General features: G+C 48.0%; 1 protein-coding gene across 5 annotated transcripts in view; it reads right to left on the bottom strand.

Moving 5' to 3' along the window:
• Epb41l4b (erythrocyte membrane protein band 4.1 like 4B) overlaps nucleotides 1–18,284 on the bottom strand; it is a 131,044-nt gene that overhangs the window by 3,999 nt on the left and 108,761 nt on the right. Inside the window, exons 21-25 of one of the 5 annotated variants that reach the window (XM_063261074.1) lie at nucleotides 17,257–17,443; nucleotides 15,338–15,415; nucleotides 7,829–7,945; nucleotides 5,483–5,551; nucleotides 381–526 (exon numbers count right to left, since the gene is read on the bottom strand). In XM_063261074.1, the coding sequence (XP_063117144.1) occupies nucleotides 381–526; nucleotides 5,483–5,551; nucleotides 7,829–7,945; nucleotides 15,338–15,415; nucleotides 17,257–17,443 (597 nt within the window). The remainder of the gene's footprint in view (nucleotides 1–380; nucleotides 527–5,482; nucleotides 5,552–7,828; nucleotides 7,946–15,337; nucleotides 15,416–17,256; nucleotides 17,444–18,284) is intronic. The other 4 variants (XM_063261080.1, XM_063261086.1, XM_063261091.1 and 1 more) reach the window with 4 other exon arrangements.

Raw genomic sequence — 18,284 nt, 5'->3', positions numbered from 1 at the left:
GGGCCACAGCACTGGCGGTTCCCACTGCCAAGTCTACTCTTTACCAGATGTCTGCAGCCTGCCATCACCACCTGTGGGTCGCAGCTCATGGGCCACCTGCTCAGTGAGGCCAACCCAGGAAGTCCTTTTGCCTGTCACAGTTTTATATTCCTCCTTAGCATGTCACATTGCATGCACACCCCGCCCTCTCACATGCTGAAGTACAAACTCTATAGGGCAGGACTGTGTGTTTGTTTACTGCCACCTGGAACGCAGCCCACTCCTTATAGACATTTCCATAAACCCTGATGGGATAAATGAAAGGACTGTGGAGGTCATTAACACAATGTGCCTGGTGTCTGCGCCTAAGTAACCTGCGGGTGCCTGCTGGTCTAACTTACCTGGCTGCCAGAGAAACAGGCTTCCGGGAATTATAGATGGTCTGCACTGTGGAGCCGGTCTCTGTCAAAGGCCTCAGGGCCACTGCTGGGATCAGTGGGGAAGACTGGCCGGGGCAGCACTGTAGTTTACTGTCTCTAAAGTCTGCCTGGAGAAGAAAAGAAGAGATCAATCTCAATTTGGGCTCCATTTTCACACTGTCAGCCGCTCTCCAATCCCTACTGTATGGTCCCTGTTATTTTTTAATAATAACTAAAATCAATTGCCATTTAAGTGATTTTGCTTTGTGCCAGACACTATTAGCACTTTACGTATAATACCGCTTGACAACCTTTTAAGGCAGAGGTCAAATTTCATTGTATCTTAGACCCCATCAGTTGTAAAATGCATCATTTTTGCATGTGCTCCAGAGAAAGAAAAATGTGTCACTCAAACGAAGATATTAGGTGAAAAAATGTACATCCTCAAATATATATTCCTCGAACTGACTTTATGGAAAAGGGAAGTGGGGCTTAGGGGGTTTAAATCTTCTCCCCATGCTCTCACAGTAAGTGAGTGTTAAGAACAGTGTTCAAAACTAGGGTTTGCTGACTCCACAACGGGGCATTTTTCACAAGTCAGCACCATATTCGGGGGACCCAAAAAATCTTCCCCACACTAGCAGCATCAGCACCACCCTAAAACTTGGTGAAAAACCAAATGCTCAGCCAGGTTTTGTGGCCAATGTTTGTAAACATGGCTATTTAGACGGCTAAGCCAGCAGGGTCTGGGCAATTTGGTGAGGCCCTGTATCACACTAAACAAACAAGCAAACCTGTTTCTACCGTGAAATCCAAAATGTCTGGCAAAGTCCAACAGTATGGCTTTGGTTTTGTTTGGGTTTTTTGGTGTGTGTGTACGTGGTGCTGGAGGTTGAACTCAGGGCCTTCACAGTGAGTGGTATCCTTCAGCCCACTCATTCATTTATCTGACTTTCAACAGAGTCTTGCTAAGATCCGAGGACTGGGCTCAAACTCATAGTCTTCCTGCCTCACTCTGCCAAGTGGTGAGATTAAGAGGGTGAGCCCCATGCCCAGCTGGACACTGTGTGTTTTAACAGACTAAGGAAACTCTGATATGTGACATGGCTTCAGAATTTCTGGTATAGGTTAGATATATCATTTGGACAGGAGAATTTCTCGCCATTGTTTTTCATTTCAAAGCAAAATATGCTCCTAATTTTTATATGGAAAGCTTAGAGATATATAAAAGTGGATGAAGGAAGAAATTCTGTAATCCCTTATGTTGTAATCAGTGTATTTCCTCACAGTATTTTCTCTATGCATCATTTTTGTTTGTTTTTATATCCTTTTGCTAATACCAGCTATATATTTATGACTTTTTTTGGTACCGGCAGTCAAACATAGGACTTTGTACTTGCCTGGCAGGCACTTATGCTGCTAAGCTATATCCCCAGCCCCATAACTTCATTTTTAAAATGTTAGTTCTTGCCACTGAACACAGAAAATTACCACCTGGCTTTCCAGGGAAGAGGCTGTGATCATCAGTTGGGTGGTCACACAATTATACAGCAGGCGAGCTGTCCCTCGTAAGTAGCCACTAAGACTACTGAACACATCCCTGACAGTGTTAGTTCCGGAAGGGAATTTCACTTCACCAACAGGAAGCCTATCTTTCAGGGTAGGAGGTTTGAAAGCTATTATTGAGAAAGAAAGAGTCACTGTTTGTATCTTACACTGCCAGCACCCCCGCTTCCCAGGAGAACCGACCAATCCGAAATGGAGTAATACCTAAGAAGTGATTTCTTTCTGGTCTCTGCTTAAATGCTGCCTGAGTGAAGCCCTCTTGGAAGTCAGTTTGTCACACATACAGGACTATCAGGATATGTCTAGTGTGCATGTTTGCCAGAGCCGTCACAAAATTTGGGCTGCTCATCAGATCATTCCATTTGACTACTTTCCAGGAATGTGGCAGGGTTACCTTGCCTGTTCCCTTTGAAGTTAGGTTATGACCCTGTGCCCTGGTCTGGCCAGTGAAATGTGAGGTGGTCCTGTGTTTCGTATCTGTTGAAAGATTTAAGAACCAGTATGACTCGTCATCTCTTTTCTGTTTTCCCTTGCCTTTGTTACAGCATCCCACATATCAGGCAGCTGCTTCATTAGCCTGGCCCAGAAAGAAGGCAACACACAGTACAGGCCTCGGTCTGTCCAGGACAGACGTGCAGCAGGAGTAGGTTTCCCTATCGCCTGCTACAGCAACTGAAGTAAGAAGTTCTTTTGTTGCTTCAGTGAAAGAGTGGAGACTGGGCTTCTGATGCCACTGCTGAGGGGTGTTTGTGCCAGGCTTCAAAGGCAGGAGTGGGTAAAAGTGCCTCAGCGCGAACACAAACTGTATTAGGAGTCACTGTATTTTCACTGTCATACTTGAAATGGGGCAAGTTTCACCTATGAATGACCTTGAAGAAGCAATAAAAATTACTTATTATATCCAAAACCTAAGTTCTTAATATGTGCTAAATGAGGAAACGAATGAATAAATAAACTTTCAGTGGAATTAAACAGGTAACAGAGAGACAGACCCAGTGAGAAAGAGCAACATGGGGCCAAAATCTGGCCAGAGCTGGGCAGGAGGAGCCCTCACCCCCGATGGGCCAACATACTTAACTATCAGTAGAGATCCAGCTAACAGGCCCGAATACAAAGCCCGCGTGTGGCTTCTGCAACTAACCAGCTGTCATTTACCCGAGCATTATCCCCCATCTAGTCCCCTCTACTGAGTTACTGACTTGGGTATCCAGCGGCCCACTCTTTGTTTCTGTGTCAGAGTCAAATGCACACTTGTCTCTGCTAACCCAGTCTTCACTCAGGTTTGCTGATCTCAGTGAACAGACTCACTGCCCACCCCTACTCTGCAAGCCAGAAATCTGGAAGCCATTTACAGCCCCCCTCCTCCCTCCATCCAGTACCTTACCAACCTCCCGAACTGGATCCTGAGTGTCTCCTCTGCCGGGCACATCTTTCCACCTGTACCATCAACACCATTCTGGGTCAAGCTCGCTGTCATCTCTCTCCCTTAAGCCAGTGTCCCAGATTTCTAGACTATTGTGCTAAGTCCTCCCATGGTGATCACAGAGACCTAATCAAATGTGTCTGCCCGCTCATTGCCCTGCTAAAAGACCTCCAAAACCTTCTTGTTGCTCTCATGATAAGGATCAGAATCCCTCCTGTGGTTTTCACGGCCAGGCACAGTGTTCCCTACAGTCCTTGTCTCTGCCCGTTTCCCTTTTCTCCTCTCGCACCTCAGGCCTCTTGCTTTCTGTATTCCAGTCTCTCTGGCCTTCTTTTCAGTCTCTTGAATGTGTGATGACCCCTCCTACCCCAGGACTCTGGTTTCTGCTGTTCCCTTTGCCCACTTCAGCTGCCTTCAAGCCACTCTTTTCAGTTCTTGAAAGTCTCAGCATGGTTTCTGACATTAGCTTCCTGCCCCATCCTAGCCCCAACTTTGACGAAGGGCTTCCCTGAGAGTCTCACAATACTGCCAAGGCTGGGCGGGAGGCCAGAGCGCCCCATCATGGCCAACTGGTGGAGGTGGAGCCGAGCTTCCAGCTGGGGAGCTCTATGGAACAAAACTGCAGGAGGCTGGTTGAGTGTCAGCACGATGGCATTTAACAAGCCAACTCAGCTTCTGTGGCTCTGCCCTCTCGTTAAAAACCAAGGGCTGACAGCAGCGCATGACCCTACAAACAAGCTGCTGTAGCAACCTGTTTCCCTCTACCTGGACTGCTGGACACTGCTCCACCTCTGTTCGTCTTCTGAAATCTGAATCAGCCATTGCTTATTCCCTCTCTGCCCATGTGGCTGAAGCCATCTCAGGCAGTGACCATCATTCTGCTCATGATAATGCACCCAGGGCTACCCATAAGGTACCTCACAGTCCTCCAGATAGCACAGAAACGCTTGGTACGGAGCCTTGGGAATCACCTGATTACAGGAATTGCAAACTCTGACTTAGCAGGAGAGAGCAAGAGGAAGGAGAGGAAGTCCCTGTTTTCCATTTCTATGCCACATAGCAGCTCACTACACAGTGAGCTTCTGCAGAAGTTTCCAGGTAAGAATGAGTTGAGCAGGTGAAAAGTAGCATACAAATCATCAACTTCTCTCCCTCTGCAGGGAAAGAAACCATGATTTGAACATGCTCCAGAGTTTAAATAAGCTGCTGGGGATGACATGGAGAAAGGTAACAGCGAGACGCCTGCTGTCAAGACTACCTCTTGCTTATTGCATCACCTGCCTCTTCAGAAATACAATTGTCACCAACACTGGAGGGCTGTTCCGTGGTTGGGAAAGCACTTTCAAATTCTTGGTCCTTTCCTCAACTGGATAGGAGGATGTTCTGATTACCATTTTCTCCAGAAGCAGGTAAAGTGACTTATTTAAGGTCACATCATATTTACCAGCTAAAAACACAAGTTCAAAAACCGCGTGCTCATGCCTGTTCACAGCAGCACTATTCACAAAAGTCAAAATGGGAAACAACCCGAATCCCATCATTAGTGAATAGATAAATAAATCACAGTGTATCCATTCAGTGCAATATGATTCCACCATAAAAAGGAAATCATATATGTCCTTCAATGTGGATGAACCTCCAAACTATGATGCTAAGTAGAAGAAGCCAACATAATTGGCCCTGTATTGTATGATTCTGTTTATAGAAACTATCCACACTACACAAGTTCAGAGACAGAGTGCAGACTGGTGGCTGCCAGGGGCTGAAGGCAAAAGGAAAACGGGGAATGACTGCTTCACTGGAGGAGGTTTCCTTTGGGGTGACAAGGATGCGCTGAAACTAGACAGAGGTGGTTACTGCACGACACTGTGAGTGTATGAAATGCTACTGAACTGTCAGTTTACAACTGTTCATTTTACGTGGATCTCATTCCAATAAACTAAAATGAACCATGTAGACCCCAAACTCTAGCTCCTTTCCAGGCTCAGAGTTCAAGAAATCAAAAGAATCCACTCACACTGCTGTCTGGCATCCCACAGCCAAGCACACCACACAGAAACAATACTGTAAAACACAGACATTTGGATGTACTTACGGTAAACTGTGGCCCAGTGGTAAAAGGATCAGGAAATGGGTTCATTGCATCAGCTGGGAATGATTTTATCTTCAAAAAACAAAGAAACAAAAGAGAGACAAAGGGGTTATCTTCAGATTAGAAAAAATGTTGACATCTTTGGCAGTGTACCATTAGAACAGAACTGAAGGATGCAGGGAGCCTCGGGAGGCCTTTGTCCCTCAAGAGTGTGGGCACCGCAGGCCCAGGCCCTGCATTGGACCTCAGGGCTGGGCTCGGCAGGGGGACAAGCACACTAGTCTTGCCTGGAGCTCCCTTTGCTGGAGGTCTGCCTGGACTTTCCTAGGCCTGATCTCAAAGGGCCACACTCAAAGTGTATCATGAGGCAAGTCAGGGGTGCCAGGGTCACTTCTGAGGGCCTCACCATACCTATGGGAAATGGTTAGAGGCTCTGAAAGGCCACGTCCTGGACACAGTTTATTACAGTGGGCAGGCTACCGAGAGGTTGGGCTAAGTCAGGAAGTAGTCCCTATCAAGGCACTTTAGTTGTTAGACTTCCTGAACACCTCAGGTGACAGAAAGAAGTCTCAAGGGAATCCAAGATTGCATGGCAGAATCCTGCCACCATGGGCTTTGAAAACAGCAGGGTGCTCAGAAGTGCCCGGTGATGGCGGTAACTGAAGCACAAAGCTGGTTTTGGAGAGGCTGGATACCCTCATCTGGTCAGACAGTGGTGGCCAAAAGGATCCTTAGTTTCCACAGTCCTTTTGTCCTCAGTTTCCCAGAGGCTGTGGGGAATGAAAGGACTATTTTCTTCCAGCCAGAATGCCAGCAGGCTACTTGTGGTGAAGGCCACTGTACCACCTGCAGGCAGAGAGCTGCAGTCAGGACTCCAAGGCCACCCCTGCCCGAGGGCAGCAGCCCTGTGTTTCTCAGGGTCTCACCTGCAGCTGCTGGGATAATACTCCCAAACTCTCTTGCACTGCTTAAATGGGAGGGTAAGTAGGGATGAGCAAAATTCCAGTGGACTGGACCTAATTGGCTTAAGTTTTCTGAATGGGCAGAGGAGGTCTCAACCAACAAGGGGCCCTAATGACCTTGCAATGTGTACCGAGGAGTCCAGCCTAACCCTGCTTCCCTTCCCTCAAATCTCTCCAGTTTTTTCAACTATCTCGAAATTGCCAGAATGGGTTCCATACTTGAATAACTCTGGGAAGGAAGCCTCACAGTATATTTTCACCTTGCTGAACAGGTGTTCTGAGACCTGGTGTTCTGAGACCAATCTCAGAGCAAAAAGTAATGTGCACATAAGCTTTCAGTCCCTTCTTAAGCAGAAAATAGTAGTTTCTTATTGCTAATAGTAGTTTCTTAATGCTATTAATAGTAGTTTCTTAATGCTATTAAAACAATCTGCTGTAAATTCTTTGCCTGCTGTAAATAAGAAAACTAGACCCCGGTGGTAACGCTCTGCATTGCTCATGCTACGGCAGAGTACATACACTTTTCTGGTGGCACTGTGGTTGGTGTAACCTCTCTGGAGGGGGACAAAAGCTAAAGTCACACTGTGTAACCCAGCAGAGTCTAGGAAAATGAAATCCTGATGCAAAAAGCTGCATGTGTTTCCTCAAACTGTGACAACCTGGAATCAAAGCACAACATCCTCCCGTGAAGGGCTGGTGAAGGTGGACCACTCACTTGATAGAACAGGTCACTGCAAATGTGGAAACAAGAACGACACAGAAACAGCATGGTATCAAGTGAAAAGAGAAAACTAGGGGACAGTACAGCTGCTACGAAGTAAATTGTAAAATTATGAGGAAATAGGAATAAACCGAAAGAAACATGCAAAAAATGAAAATGCTACTCTAGGTTGTGCTTCCTTTTAAATTGCTAGGGAGCACTCCTATTATGTCATTGTGTTGATAGACAGCAGTAAATACAAGTTTAAAAAGTGATTTTCTCAGGGGATTTAGCTCAGCGGCATAAGCGCCCGCCTTGCAAGTGCACGGTCATGAGTTCGATCCCCGGTACCGATTGAAAAAGAACTGATTTTCAATACAAGTGACACCAGAAAGTGCATCTGATGAACGCCAGAACATGCATTTCTTACTAGGACAAGCATCTGTGCTCATCAAAATTCTAGGAAAAGAAGCTCTTCCTGGTTTTTGAGAGCTATGGCTGAAGGGTTGGGACCACCGCCTGCATCCCAGTTTCACCAGGCCCAGGAGGACCCCAAACTCCCCAGACATCCTGGAGTGACAGCACCTGTCAGCCGGGCTTCTGACCACTCATCCAGCCTCCACCTGTCCTGGGACTCCTGGCCACCGCACCTGTCCTGGCGGGCCCTCTCCCTGCTGGGATACCTACCAGCCTCGTTTTGATTGGAGGGTACATGCAAACTCCAGTGGTCGTTTCCTTCATGGGGAAAGAGAGTGAAGGAGAGCAGCGAGAGCGGGCACAGTGGGGGCTGCTGGCGGGCTCTGCCTGCTCGCAGGAGAGGAGAGAAGGGGAGGAGGAGGAGGAGGCGGTGAGACAGGGAGGAGAGCGGAGGGAGGGGAAGGAGAGAAAGACAGCACAGTGCAAGATGGATCTGGCAACTCCAGACTACTCTCAAACCAGCTTTGCCCACAGCCTATTTTCAGTCTCTGGCCAGCTGGCTGCTAGTCCCACCCACCACCCTGCTCTCTCAGCCCCTCTCCTCCTCCTCCTCCTCCTCCTCCTCCTCCTCCTCCTCCTCCTCCTCCTCCTCCTCTTCCTCCTCCTCCTTCTCCTCAGCCCTCATCTCTCTTCTCCACTGCGTAAACAACAGCACACCAAATCCTCTTCCCAAGGCTGGCACAGACGGGTAGTGCCTTCTCAATGCAGTTAGGGTTCTGAAGCATTGCCCAGGCCAAGCCGGAAGGACAGCACCATGAATCAGCAATGTCAGCCACAGGAGCATATGCAGACTGGCCACACACTTAAGAACATTTGCCTTCTGTACTAGGTGTCTTCTCACCCTCTCAAGGAGGGTAAAGGAGAGTACCCACTGGGTGTGCAGGCGAGTGGACATCTAGCAGGGAGCACTAGGAAGGAGATACATCTAGGGGAAGGAACAGAGTGGAGAATTTCTTCTGTCATAGTTCTGATTATTTGGGTTCCAAAAACAGACTCCCATATGCAGAGCCCGGCACTGGGGACCTTGCTGCCTAGGGGAAGATGCCAAGCATTGTGAGAAGAGCACTGTACACTTTGAGCTTCTGACCTCCCCACCCTGAAGACTGCCACATGCCCAGCAGAAGTCCAATGGCTTGGACTGGCAAGATGAGGATGGTAAACAGAGGACATTTGATGTTAGGACAGGGGCCATTGTGAGCTTAGTTTGGATTTCAGGGAGAAATCCACTCTGTCCACTCCAGAGAACAAATGCACACCTCTTTTAGCTTACGAGTTTCCTTAAACAGTTTGCCTCATCTCAGCAGGAGGAATAAAATATATCCTCTAGGTAAACTGCAGTGAAAAATGATCAAGAAAATGGCAGGCCTCTTTCCCCCCACCAAGCTGATTTAACTCTGTCCTCCTGACAATCATACAAAGCTGACAATTCCGAAGGGCTTTTAGAGCCATTACTGCACAGTGGTCTTCACGACAGTCTTGTTTTACTGTTCATATCCAACAGATGCAGAAACAGCATTTGCAGTCTAAATCCTGGATCCAAATCCCCCGGTTGACTATCTCTAAATACTTTTTTGGAGGTAAGTGAGTCCATATTAGTCTCCTGCAGTTAAGGCTTACCCACTGCCTAACAATCCCGTCACAGTCCTTCCTGGTCCTCAGGATATGTACTACCTGCCCCAAGACAGTGCAGGAGGCCTGTGGGGGGCTGGTTCTCTCTTCCCTGCACAATGAGTTCCCATCACCACTCCAGTATGCAGAAGATCCAGCCAAAATCGCTGAGGGAATCCTGGCCGCTGGGCCTTTGCCCCTGCTGATATCAACAGGCAACAATTTTATGAAGAAAATAAAAGCTGGCATAAACAATCAAGAAACGTGGGCATACTGCTTAGAGGTCAAAATGTCTACAGAAGATTATAATGAATGACCTAAAGCTTTGCCCAGCATTGGACTTTTAAGGGTTGATCACTGAGTGAGCATTTCTGGCCTTTTTAAATATGCATTTGAGTGGAATTAAAGAAAAGCGCAATCCTAGACTCAGAAAATCTATGCCTTTAACTCCTAGTAAATGAACAAGAAAAACGGCATATGTAATATGATATTACTTTGAAATACCATTTCATCTTCTGGAATTTCCTTTCCTCCTTGGCGCTTACTCACATTCAAGCTGATATATTCTTTGATAGATATTTGGCTTTTGAGTTTCAAAACCTGACTCCTTGGGAGAACAGAGAGATTCCTGGCATAGATAAATGACGATGAAAATGTGGAAGACTTCTTCATCATCTGAATAAGAGAAGAAATTGCTCGCTTGAGGACAGTGGAGGAAAGCCAGGCAACGGGAGGAGGGGCACAGGGCAGTGGGCAGTGCGCAAAGGACCCAGGGCTCCTTCTCCATGGACAGAGGCTGGGAACTGGGATTGAAGAGCAGAGAGAACCAGAGCTCTACTCAGGTACAGCTGGGAAGGAGTGGGCCTCCCCGACACTAGAAAGCCAGCCAGTCGGGGTTCACAGCCCAGCACGGGGGAGATTCCCATCCTTCCAAAACAGCCACAGAAGCAGCAGAGAATGTCCCAGATCTATGAGCAAGTGGATGGCACCAGACCTCCATGGGCCCTGGGGAACATGGACGAGACCATGAGGAGGCAGAAGGAGGCCCTGATTGCACTTGGGATCAAGTTAGCCCTCTTGGATAAATGAAGTTCAAAATAAACACTAAGCAGCTGACCCAGACAGGACCACACTTGTGACACCCAGCACAGGGACTGATCCTATGCCCTGTGCAGCCTCCCTCTGGCCAGGTCAATGTCCTTCTTGATGCATGTGCTCTTTACTCCTGTCATGCACCAGAAGGGACCTGGATCCTAACTAGCCCACTTTGCAGACAGATGAGTCGTTTACAAGGATTAGGAAGATCAGAGAGAGCCAGGAACAGAGGAGGCAGAGATGTTTGTTGTCTGTGTTTCCTGAGAAGGGAAGCTGGCTGCAGGCCTGGAGCGGGGACAGGGCTCTGAGTGGACATTGTTGACATGTAAACGTTTCCTTTGCCCACCCCACTCCCCTGCAGTGGTCACAGTCACACCTGGAGAGAATCTCAGACAGCAAGACGCTACCTTGACTCACCTGCCTGCTCCCTTCCCTCACTTACTTCCCTGACCCTGCTTCTTTGTCCCAGGCAGAAACTTCCATGTGATTATGAACAGTGAGATGCAAGAACTGGGAACAGTCAGGTATCAAGTCATGAAGGCTGTAAGGCTACAAGTAGCTACTGGCCTGTGAAACCCAAGAGTCAGGGATTAGAAAAGGGGTTTGAGGAAAAGAGGGGGAAGGCTGCAAGAGTGAGGCTGGGAAGTATTTCTGTGGAGACTCTGCGAATGCAAAGCCTCAAAGTTGTACCAAACACCAGAGAACTAAGAGGAAGGCACACAGATTCAAGACAAGTTAAGGGCAGTGTTAACTTAATCTTCTGATTGGTCTTTGAGGGATGCCAGTTCAAGTTCAATCTTTTCTCGGAGCTTTGGACTGGGCTTCTTTAAAAACCACAAGAATGGAGAGTCTAGGCCTATGCTGGTTCTCATGGTGCTTTGGTGGAATGTTCCTGATGAAGGTAAGGACATCTGGTCCTGTTCTGCTCTCTCCAGTTCTCTGTCCTTCTGTTTTGCTGGCCTGGAGTCTCAACCAGGAGGAGGGAAAGAGAGAGACAGAGACAGAGAGAGAGAAAGACAAAGAGAGAGAGACAGAGAGAGAGAGACAGAGACAGAGAGAGAGCACTAGATGCAGCCTGTGAACTTGAGAGGTGATGGCCCAGAAAAGCCATTCTTAGACAGGTAACTCTCTGCGTGGTGATAGCATCCAGGAAGTTTTGATTCTCTTTCCTAGTGATGTCAGTTCTTTGATTACTTTTTTCCTTTCCTTTTCTGGCAGTACTGGGGATTGAACTCACAGGCTTATGCATGCTGGGCAAGGGTTCTATCATTGAGCTACATTCTCAGTCCTTTTTAGTTTATTTTTTATTTACATGGCTTTTTGAGACAGGGTCTCACTAAGTTGTCTGGGCTGGCCTTGACCTTATGATCTCCTTGCCTCAGCTTCCCTATAACTGGAATTCCATGTGTGTGTCACCATTCCTGCATTGCTTCCTCTTCTGAAGGAAACGCTGATGGAAGCTCAGAGCAGACATGGACACTAAGGGCCCAGAGCTGGCAGCTATGGAACCACACTGAATCCAGGCTGAGTCTCTTAGACCAGGGCACAGAGCACCTCACACCCTCATCCCCACCCCGTAGCTCTGGGTCAGTGACTTGATGGTTCCAGAGATGTCCCCAGGCCTGGGCTGTGGATGGCAGAGCTGAAGCCCGGGGAATGGATCAGTTTAACAGGTGGTGGGCTGGCTGTTGGGGAAAAGGTGACACATCCTTGTTCAGGTCATCTCCCATCAGGACAGTGCTAGGAGAGCTGTCCAGGTCCAGTCTTGGGTTCCAGTCTTGGTCCTCACTGCTATGTGATTTGGGACAAGTGCCTGGCCCTGTCAGGGAGTCTCTTAGGTTGATGGTCCCAAGGCACTGTTCTGCTGACAGGCTGGTGCAAGAGATAGAGGAAGTCCTGGACGCATGCCAGGCATGGGGGCTGCTCTTTTCCTGAGGTAGACAGAGGAAGACCTCTGCAGCACTCCTCTCTGAAACCGAGATACTGACCTGAAGATGTAGGCACAGTTACTGAGCCCTGTACCCACCAGCCCTGGCTGGAAGCAAGTTTCACAGCTCCAATCTGTGAATCCACTCTCTCCTGTCCTCGGCATTCTACAGTGAGGTGAGAGGCCTGCTACTTTCTAGGAGGACATGGAAGGAAGGGAACTCCTGAACAGATGATTGGATCCTGTGAGTGGACTGCTGTGCTATTAGGCGGTGGGCATGGCTGGAGGAGGCAGGTCACTGGGATGGTGCCGTTGGTAGGTGTAGCCCTCACTGGTGCCCTTTCCCTGTGCTCTGTCCCTGTGCTCTGCCCTTGAAGCATGATGTTTCTGCCTTGCCGCCAGTCACCATGGACTAGAAACTCTGAAACCATGAGCCAAACAGCCATCTCCTGCTTTAAGTTGTGGATGTCAGCTATGTTGTCTCAGCACAGGAAAGCTAACTGATATACCTCCCTGAGTCCTGTGCACATGCACTCCTGCTCAAGACAAAGGACCCTTCATCCAGTGCACGTGTTCCCTGCAAACTTCAGTGACTGGTTGTATCCTGGTGAAGTACAAGGACCTGGATGTCCCAGGCTTGAGCAGTGAAGCACCCTGAAACCTGCTTCAGAGCTAAGTGTGAGCTGCCCAGGGATGGAGGAAGTATCTCAGGGACAGGGAGTGACCCTCTGTTGTTGAAGGGGTGGGAGCAGAGGGTGGACAGTCTTTCGGGAGACATTTGCACCTTGGATCAGCACATCTCTGAATCCCTGACATACACTTCTTCCTTCCCAGTCTCATTCTGTTATGCCCAAACAAGAGGTAATTTAATGAAATCTACAAGTTGGAGTCCCAATGCAAGAGTTCCCAGGAATTGTATCACTTCTGCAAAACCCGCTGTGAGTATTTTTATAAACTGATCCTAGTTCTCTGGATCACCAGGCCCTTTAATAACAACTCAGTACTTTGTTCACACCGGGCTTTTTCCATAGAATGACTTGGTTCACTGTCCTCACCTGGTAAATTCCTATCCAGACTTTTGAACCCTGGCACCATGACCCTTCTTTTCCTCAGTGCCCGCAGGCAGAGTTAGATACTGGGTCTATCATCAGCAGCAACTCATAAACTGCCTTACGGCATTACTGCAGCATATTTTAGCAGGTTGGAAACTGCCCACGAGTCTGTCTCAGGGAATTACATATCCTCCCCTACTGGTCTTGCTTCCTGCCAAGCACGTTCTTCTCCACGTGGTCCTGGGAACGCAGCGTTCTCTCGCTTCTTGCCTTCACAGGTCCTCAAGTTGCACCCCAGGCAAAGGGGTCCTCAGGTCTCCAGGAAGATGCTGTTCTTCAGTGAGACTGGACATCCTCACACTGCTGTTCAGAATGCTGCAGGGCCTTCATGGACCTGAGGTCTCAGTCGGGATATCCAGTGCGATGCTGAGGCAGCACCAGGCGTAGGCACCTGGTTTCCTGCCCCTTTTCCATGTCTCTCATCTACTTTCCCACTCTGAGCAGTGACTGAAATGCAGCCCCTTTTCCAGGTATTGCTTTTTCCTGAAGTGGCGAGTTTGCTAATGAGGGAGTTCAGGTTTACCCAGTCTGAGGCACAGAACACGGGTGGACGAGCCAGACACCTGTTCCAGCTCCAGCATAGTCCCTGCCTGATTTTCCCACTCTGGAACTCAGTCTTCCCATCTGTACTAGGGGGTGATGAGGATGAAATCCTTCTGTTTCCTGGGTTACCCTATTGAAAGGCACTTCTATCTGCCATCAGTCTTGGCAATGTGTCTGACAGGATGGCCATGAATTTACTCAAAGAGTGTAATTCTGAGAGGTTCCAGGTTAAGGGTTGCCACTGTTCGCCCACAGCTGCATGCCAGAGCATGCTACCGCAAGCTCTCAGACTGTACCAGCTCTCCCAAGGAGAAGGTTTGTAGAATTTCATCACGCAGCTGACCACGAGCAGCCTGGACAGCATTGTGCCCCATCTGTCCTCACTTGAAAGCCTTCCAGGAATCTTTCCTGCCCACACATTCCTCCTCCAGCAAATCGTCCCTGAGTGACTCCCACTTCCAGTCTCCCCTGAGCACCTTCTCTCCAGTTTTTCTTGGGGCTCTTGGCCATTTATCAATCTGACGTCCCCTCCAGCCTCTGGCTGCTGTTGCCACCCTCAGAACCTGGCATATGACCAGGCACATGGTAAACTCAGGAGATAGGTTTGACTTGGCTCACATTTTGACTCACAGTCCAAGTGGAGATTTATGCTCAGCCCAAAATGGACCATAATTCATACTCGAGTACACTCAGGTAGTAGGCTGAGTTCAGCCAAAAATGTGTGCAAGTTTGCTTGTATCATCCACTAACAATAATACCTTGCACATGGTTGTGGGGGTTTCTATCCTCAAAGGCCTCTTTTTCTCTTGCTCTCTCTCATGCAAACCTTGTAACACGCCTGTTGCAATGACATCTGTATTTTATAGATCTTAGTGTGTTGGCTGTCTAATGATGAGGCTGTTGTAGGAGGTGAGCACAGTGGAGACAGGACTTGCCTGTGTGACTCCAGCTTCTGTGCTCTGTCTTCTAAACAAAGTTCCTTGCCTGAAGGGGTCTCACAAAGGCCTGAGTCCCTACAGGAAGAATGGCATGCAGAGGATGACGATGGTGTGAAGGACATGGAAAGCCAGGACATGGCATCAAGCTAGTGTTTTAGACCAGACAGACTGTCATAAGCCACAGTGAGATGGGTGGGCATGCAGGGCACAGCCCAGGAAGCCAGAAAGTGAAGACCCAAGCAGGAAGAAGCCCGATAGGCACAGCAGACAATTACAGACGGAGCCCCCAAAGCCACGCTTCGAGGGGAGGGAGCAGTCTTCCCTCCAGGGCAATTGGAGGTAGGGGGACCCATGGGCCTGAGCTCTCCCTGACAGCAGATCTCTGAGCCTCTGGGATAAGAGGAAACACCTTGCCAACAGCAGCGCCCACCTCTCCATCTGTCCCATTGCCAAGATGTTTCTATGGTCTGTGGCTTTAGCAAAATAGGAAGTTTACCAGAGGAGTAGCTTCTGTGAAATCCATCAGGAGATGGCCAGGCTCCAAGGTGAAGGTACCTCCTCGGTCAGAGGGGCTCTACGAACGCAGACAAAAATATACCTGGTTGGTGATGCCTCCGGGTTGACAACAGAATTCACCAGAAAAGATAGTTTCCCCACATCTCTGCTGCTCCCAAACACTGATCTTATAAGTGTGCCAGTCCCCTTGTGTTTCCCCTGCTCTGCAGTGTTCCAAATGTGGAGAACGAACCCTCTTTTTGAAAGGTCTTCACCGGTAGAAGTAGGGCATGGGGTGGACAAGCCTGTCCTTTTGGAAAGCGGCAATAGGCCTTTTTTAAATGTGGGGAGTGTTCTTTGATGAGTCTTTTCGGGGAAAATGCTGAAGAGTCCTTTGGACATAGTAAGAGGGAACAAAGACTTTGTATCCCTTGGGAGGACCAAGTGGCCTCCAGAGCTACACTGATCGGCACAGCAATGGTGAAGGTGCTCATGGTGGCTTCTTGGCACCTCTGGAGATTACTTGGCTTTGGAAAACATTTTGTCGGCCTGCTGGGGGGTCTTAGCTGCATGCGCCCTCTGAGCAAGGTGGAAAACTCTAGCCCTGTCATCTTGGAGCTGCAGGGCTCGAAAGAGAGACATGGCCAGCAGAGGGAGCCCGAGAGCCTTGGGAGATGCTCTCTGCTCCACCCCCACGCCACTCCCTTCTGTTCCTAAATGTTTCAGACCAGTTTTAGCCAGCGGTGGGACACAGCCTGTGTCCACATTCAAGACAAAGCTGCAAGAGGATGCTCTGCAGCGGAGTAGGACCTAACCCAAAACGCCAAGAGGTGGTCTACAGAAAAGTAGTCCCAGCGTGCGCCAGTCACCAGCTGAGAGGTTCAACACTGTGCCTGTTTCTATTCCTGACCCCCCCACCCCCCCACCTCCCCCCCCCCCCCGGGAAAGAGGAGCCTATCTCACGCAGAATATGACCCTGGACACCTGCTATTTAACTGATGCTAGGAACTGTGGCCCCAGAAGTTGCAGAGGTCTCTGGCATGCAATTTACGTAAGCACTGGAACCTTCAATGGACCTGATGGTAGGCCCACAGCTGGAAAGGCAGCAGATCTTGTCGTTTTTAGGAGGAAGAAACAGACTTGGAGAAACAAGGGCTTTAGGAGTACACTTCTGAGCAGTCACAAGGCACGTGAATGAAGCAGCTGGGAGCAGACTGCTACTCTCATCCTGACCTCAGGGTCTCTATCCCATGTACACATTTTTCCTCATATGGTCCCATGCACCAGAGCAACTTTTACAATTTAAAAAAAATTTTTAGTGTGTGTTTGCAATACATGTATACATTCACTGTGGCATACTGGTACATATCCACTTGGTTGTCATTACGTTTGACTGTATTTGGGTCAACCAAGAGAAAGGTCTTATGTGAGGTCCTTGCTCCCACTCATTCACATCTTTGGCAATTTCTTGAAATTTCAAACTGACAAAATTTATAATTCCTTCTTTGAAACTATTAATGCAGCTTATTCAACATAAGGAATGAGACAGGGATATGCCCGTGCTTTTATTCCTCTAAATTCTCTATTATGGAGCATATGTGTGTGGGGTTGTTTCTCCCTCTCTACCTTTATAGAGGAGTGATAGCTGATATAGGATAATATTCTAAGTCAAAACCTCCCTCAAGAATCCCTTATACGGTTCTTAAAGCATAATCTCTTACCCTGTTCCTAAAGTACTGGCTTTATATCACACTACGTTTTTGTAAATGGTTAGCTTATATTTTGGGGAGAGGATACTTGAGTAGATGTTTTACTTTTTTAATGAATGCACATAACTGATTATAGAAAACTGAAGTGCACACCCTGGGTGCTGCTCACTAAACGGACAGTATATTCCCAGCAGGGGCAGCTGCTCCTTACCTTGACACCCGGGGACAGCTGGCCCTTGCCTTCTGACTTCTGGGGTGAGCTGACTTTCTGGAGCTTGGGCGATGCCAGTGGGACCTCCACTTGTATGGCAGCTGTCGTGGCATTGGTGGTAGTGGCTGTGGTCACTCCTACTGCCTTGGCCAGGTCTGGGGGGAGGTCGTCTTCATCACTGCGGTTACTAAAAGCACATGAAGCTCTGTTCATTACAATTATACACATGCTGTGGGGTATGCAGGGGGTTGGGGGAAGGGGAGGTCAGAGTGGGGTTGGCACCTCCCCAGACAGATGTCCACCAGATGTCCAGTTTACAGAATGCAACGTACTAACTTTCTTCTACAGCACATCTGGAATGGATTTTCTATCACCTGTCAGGGTTTATGTTCTTTAATTGTAAAATATATATAACATGATATTTATCATTTTGACCATTTGTAAGTGCACAATTCAATAGTATTAAATCCATTCATTACATTATATAACTATCATCACTATCTGTCACTCAGAACCTTTCATCAACCCCAACAGAAGCTATGCACACATTGTCATGAACAGTAGTTGTCTATGAGCTCCCCTTAGACTCTGGTAACACAGGCTCCTCTCTGTCTCCATGAATTTTCCTATTCCAGGTACCTCATGTAAATGGGATTATTCAATATGTGTCCTTTCTGGGTCTGGCTTATTTCATCCACAATGATGTTTCTAAGACCAACTATGTGGCATATATTAATATTCCATTGCTTTTTTATAGTGAAAAATATTCAACTTACGGATATAACATACTTCCTATCCACTCCATCTGTTGATAAGACACTCAGGCTGCCTTTACCTTTGTCTCTTGTGAATAATGCTGTTGGAAACATAGCTGGACAAATGTCTGCTTTGGCTGTCTGATTTCACTTCTTTTGGACTGGAATTTTAACTACAAGTGTAGTTGCTGGGTCCTATGGTAATTGTATATTTAACTTTTTGAGGAACCTCCAAATCAAAGGATAGGATTTTGACTGGCTTCCCTTAGGTTA

The sequence above is a fragment of the Cavia porcellus genome, unplaced genomic scaffold, assembly GCF_034190915.1.
Source record: "Cavia porcellus strain 051 isolate PalLab524CR breed Dunkin Hartley unplaced genomic scaffold, mCavPor4.1 scaffold_1, whole genome shotgun sequence".
Lineage (NCBI taxonomy): Eukaryota > Metazoa > Chordata > Mammalia > Rodentia > Caviidae > Cavia > Cavia porcellus.
Note: the sequence above shows the minus strand (reverse complement) of the source record. Positions and strands in the feature narration are given on the sequence as shown.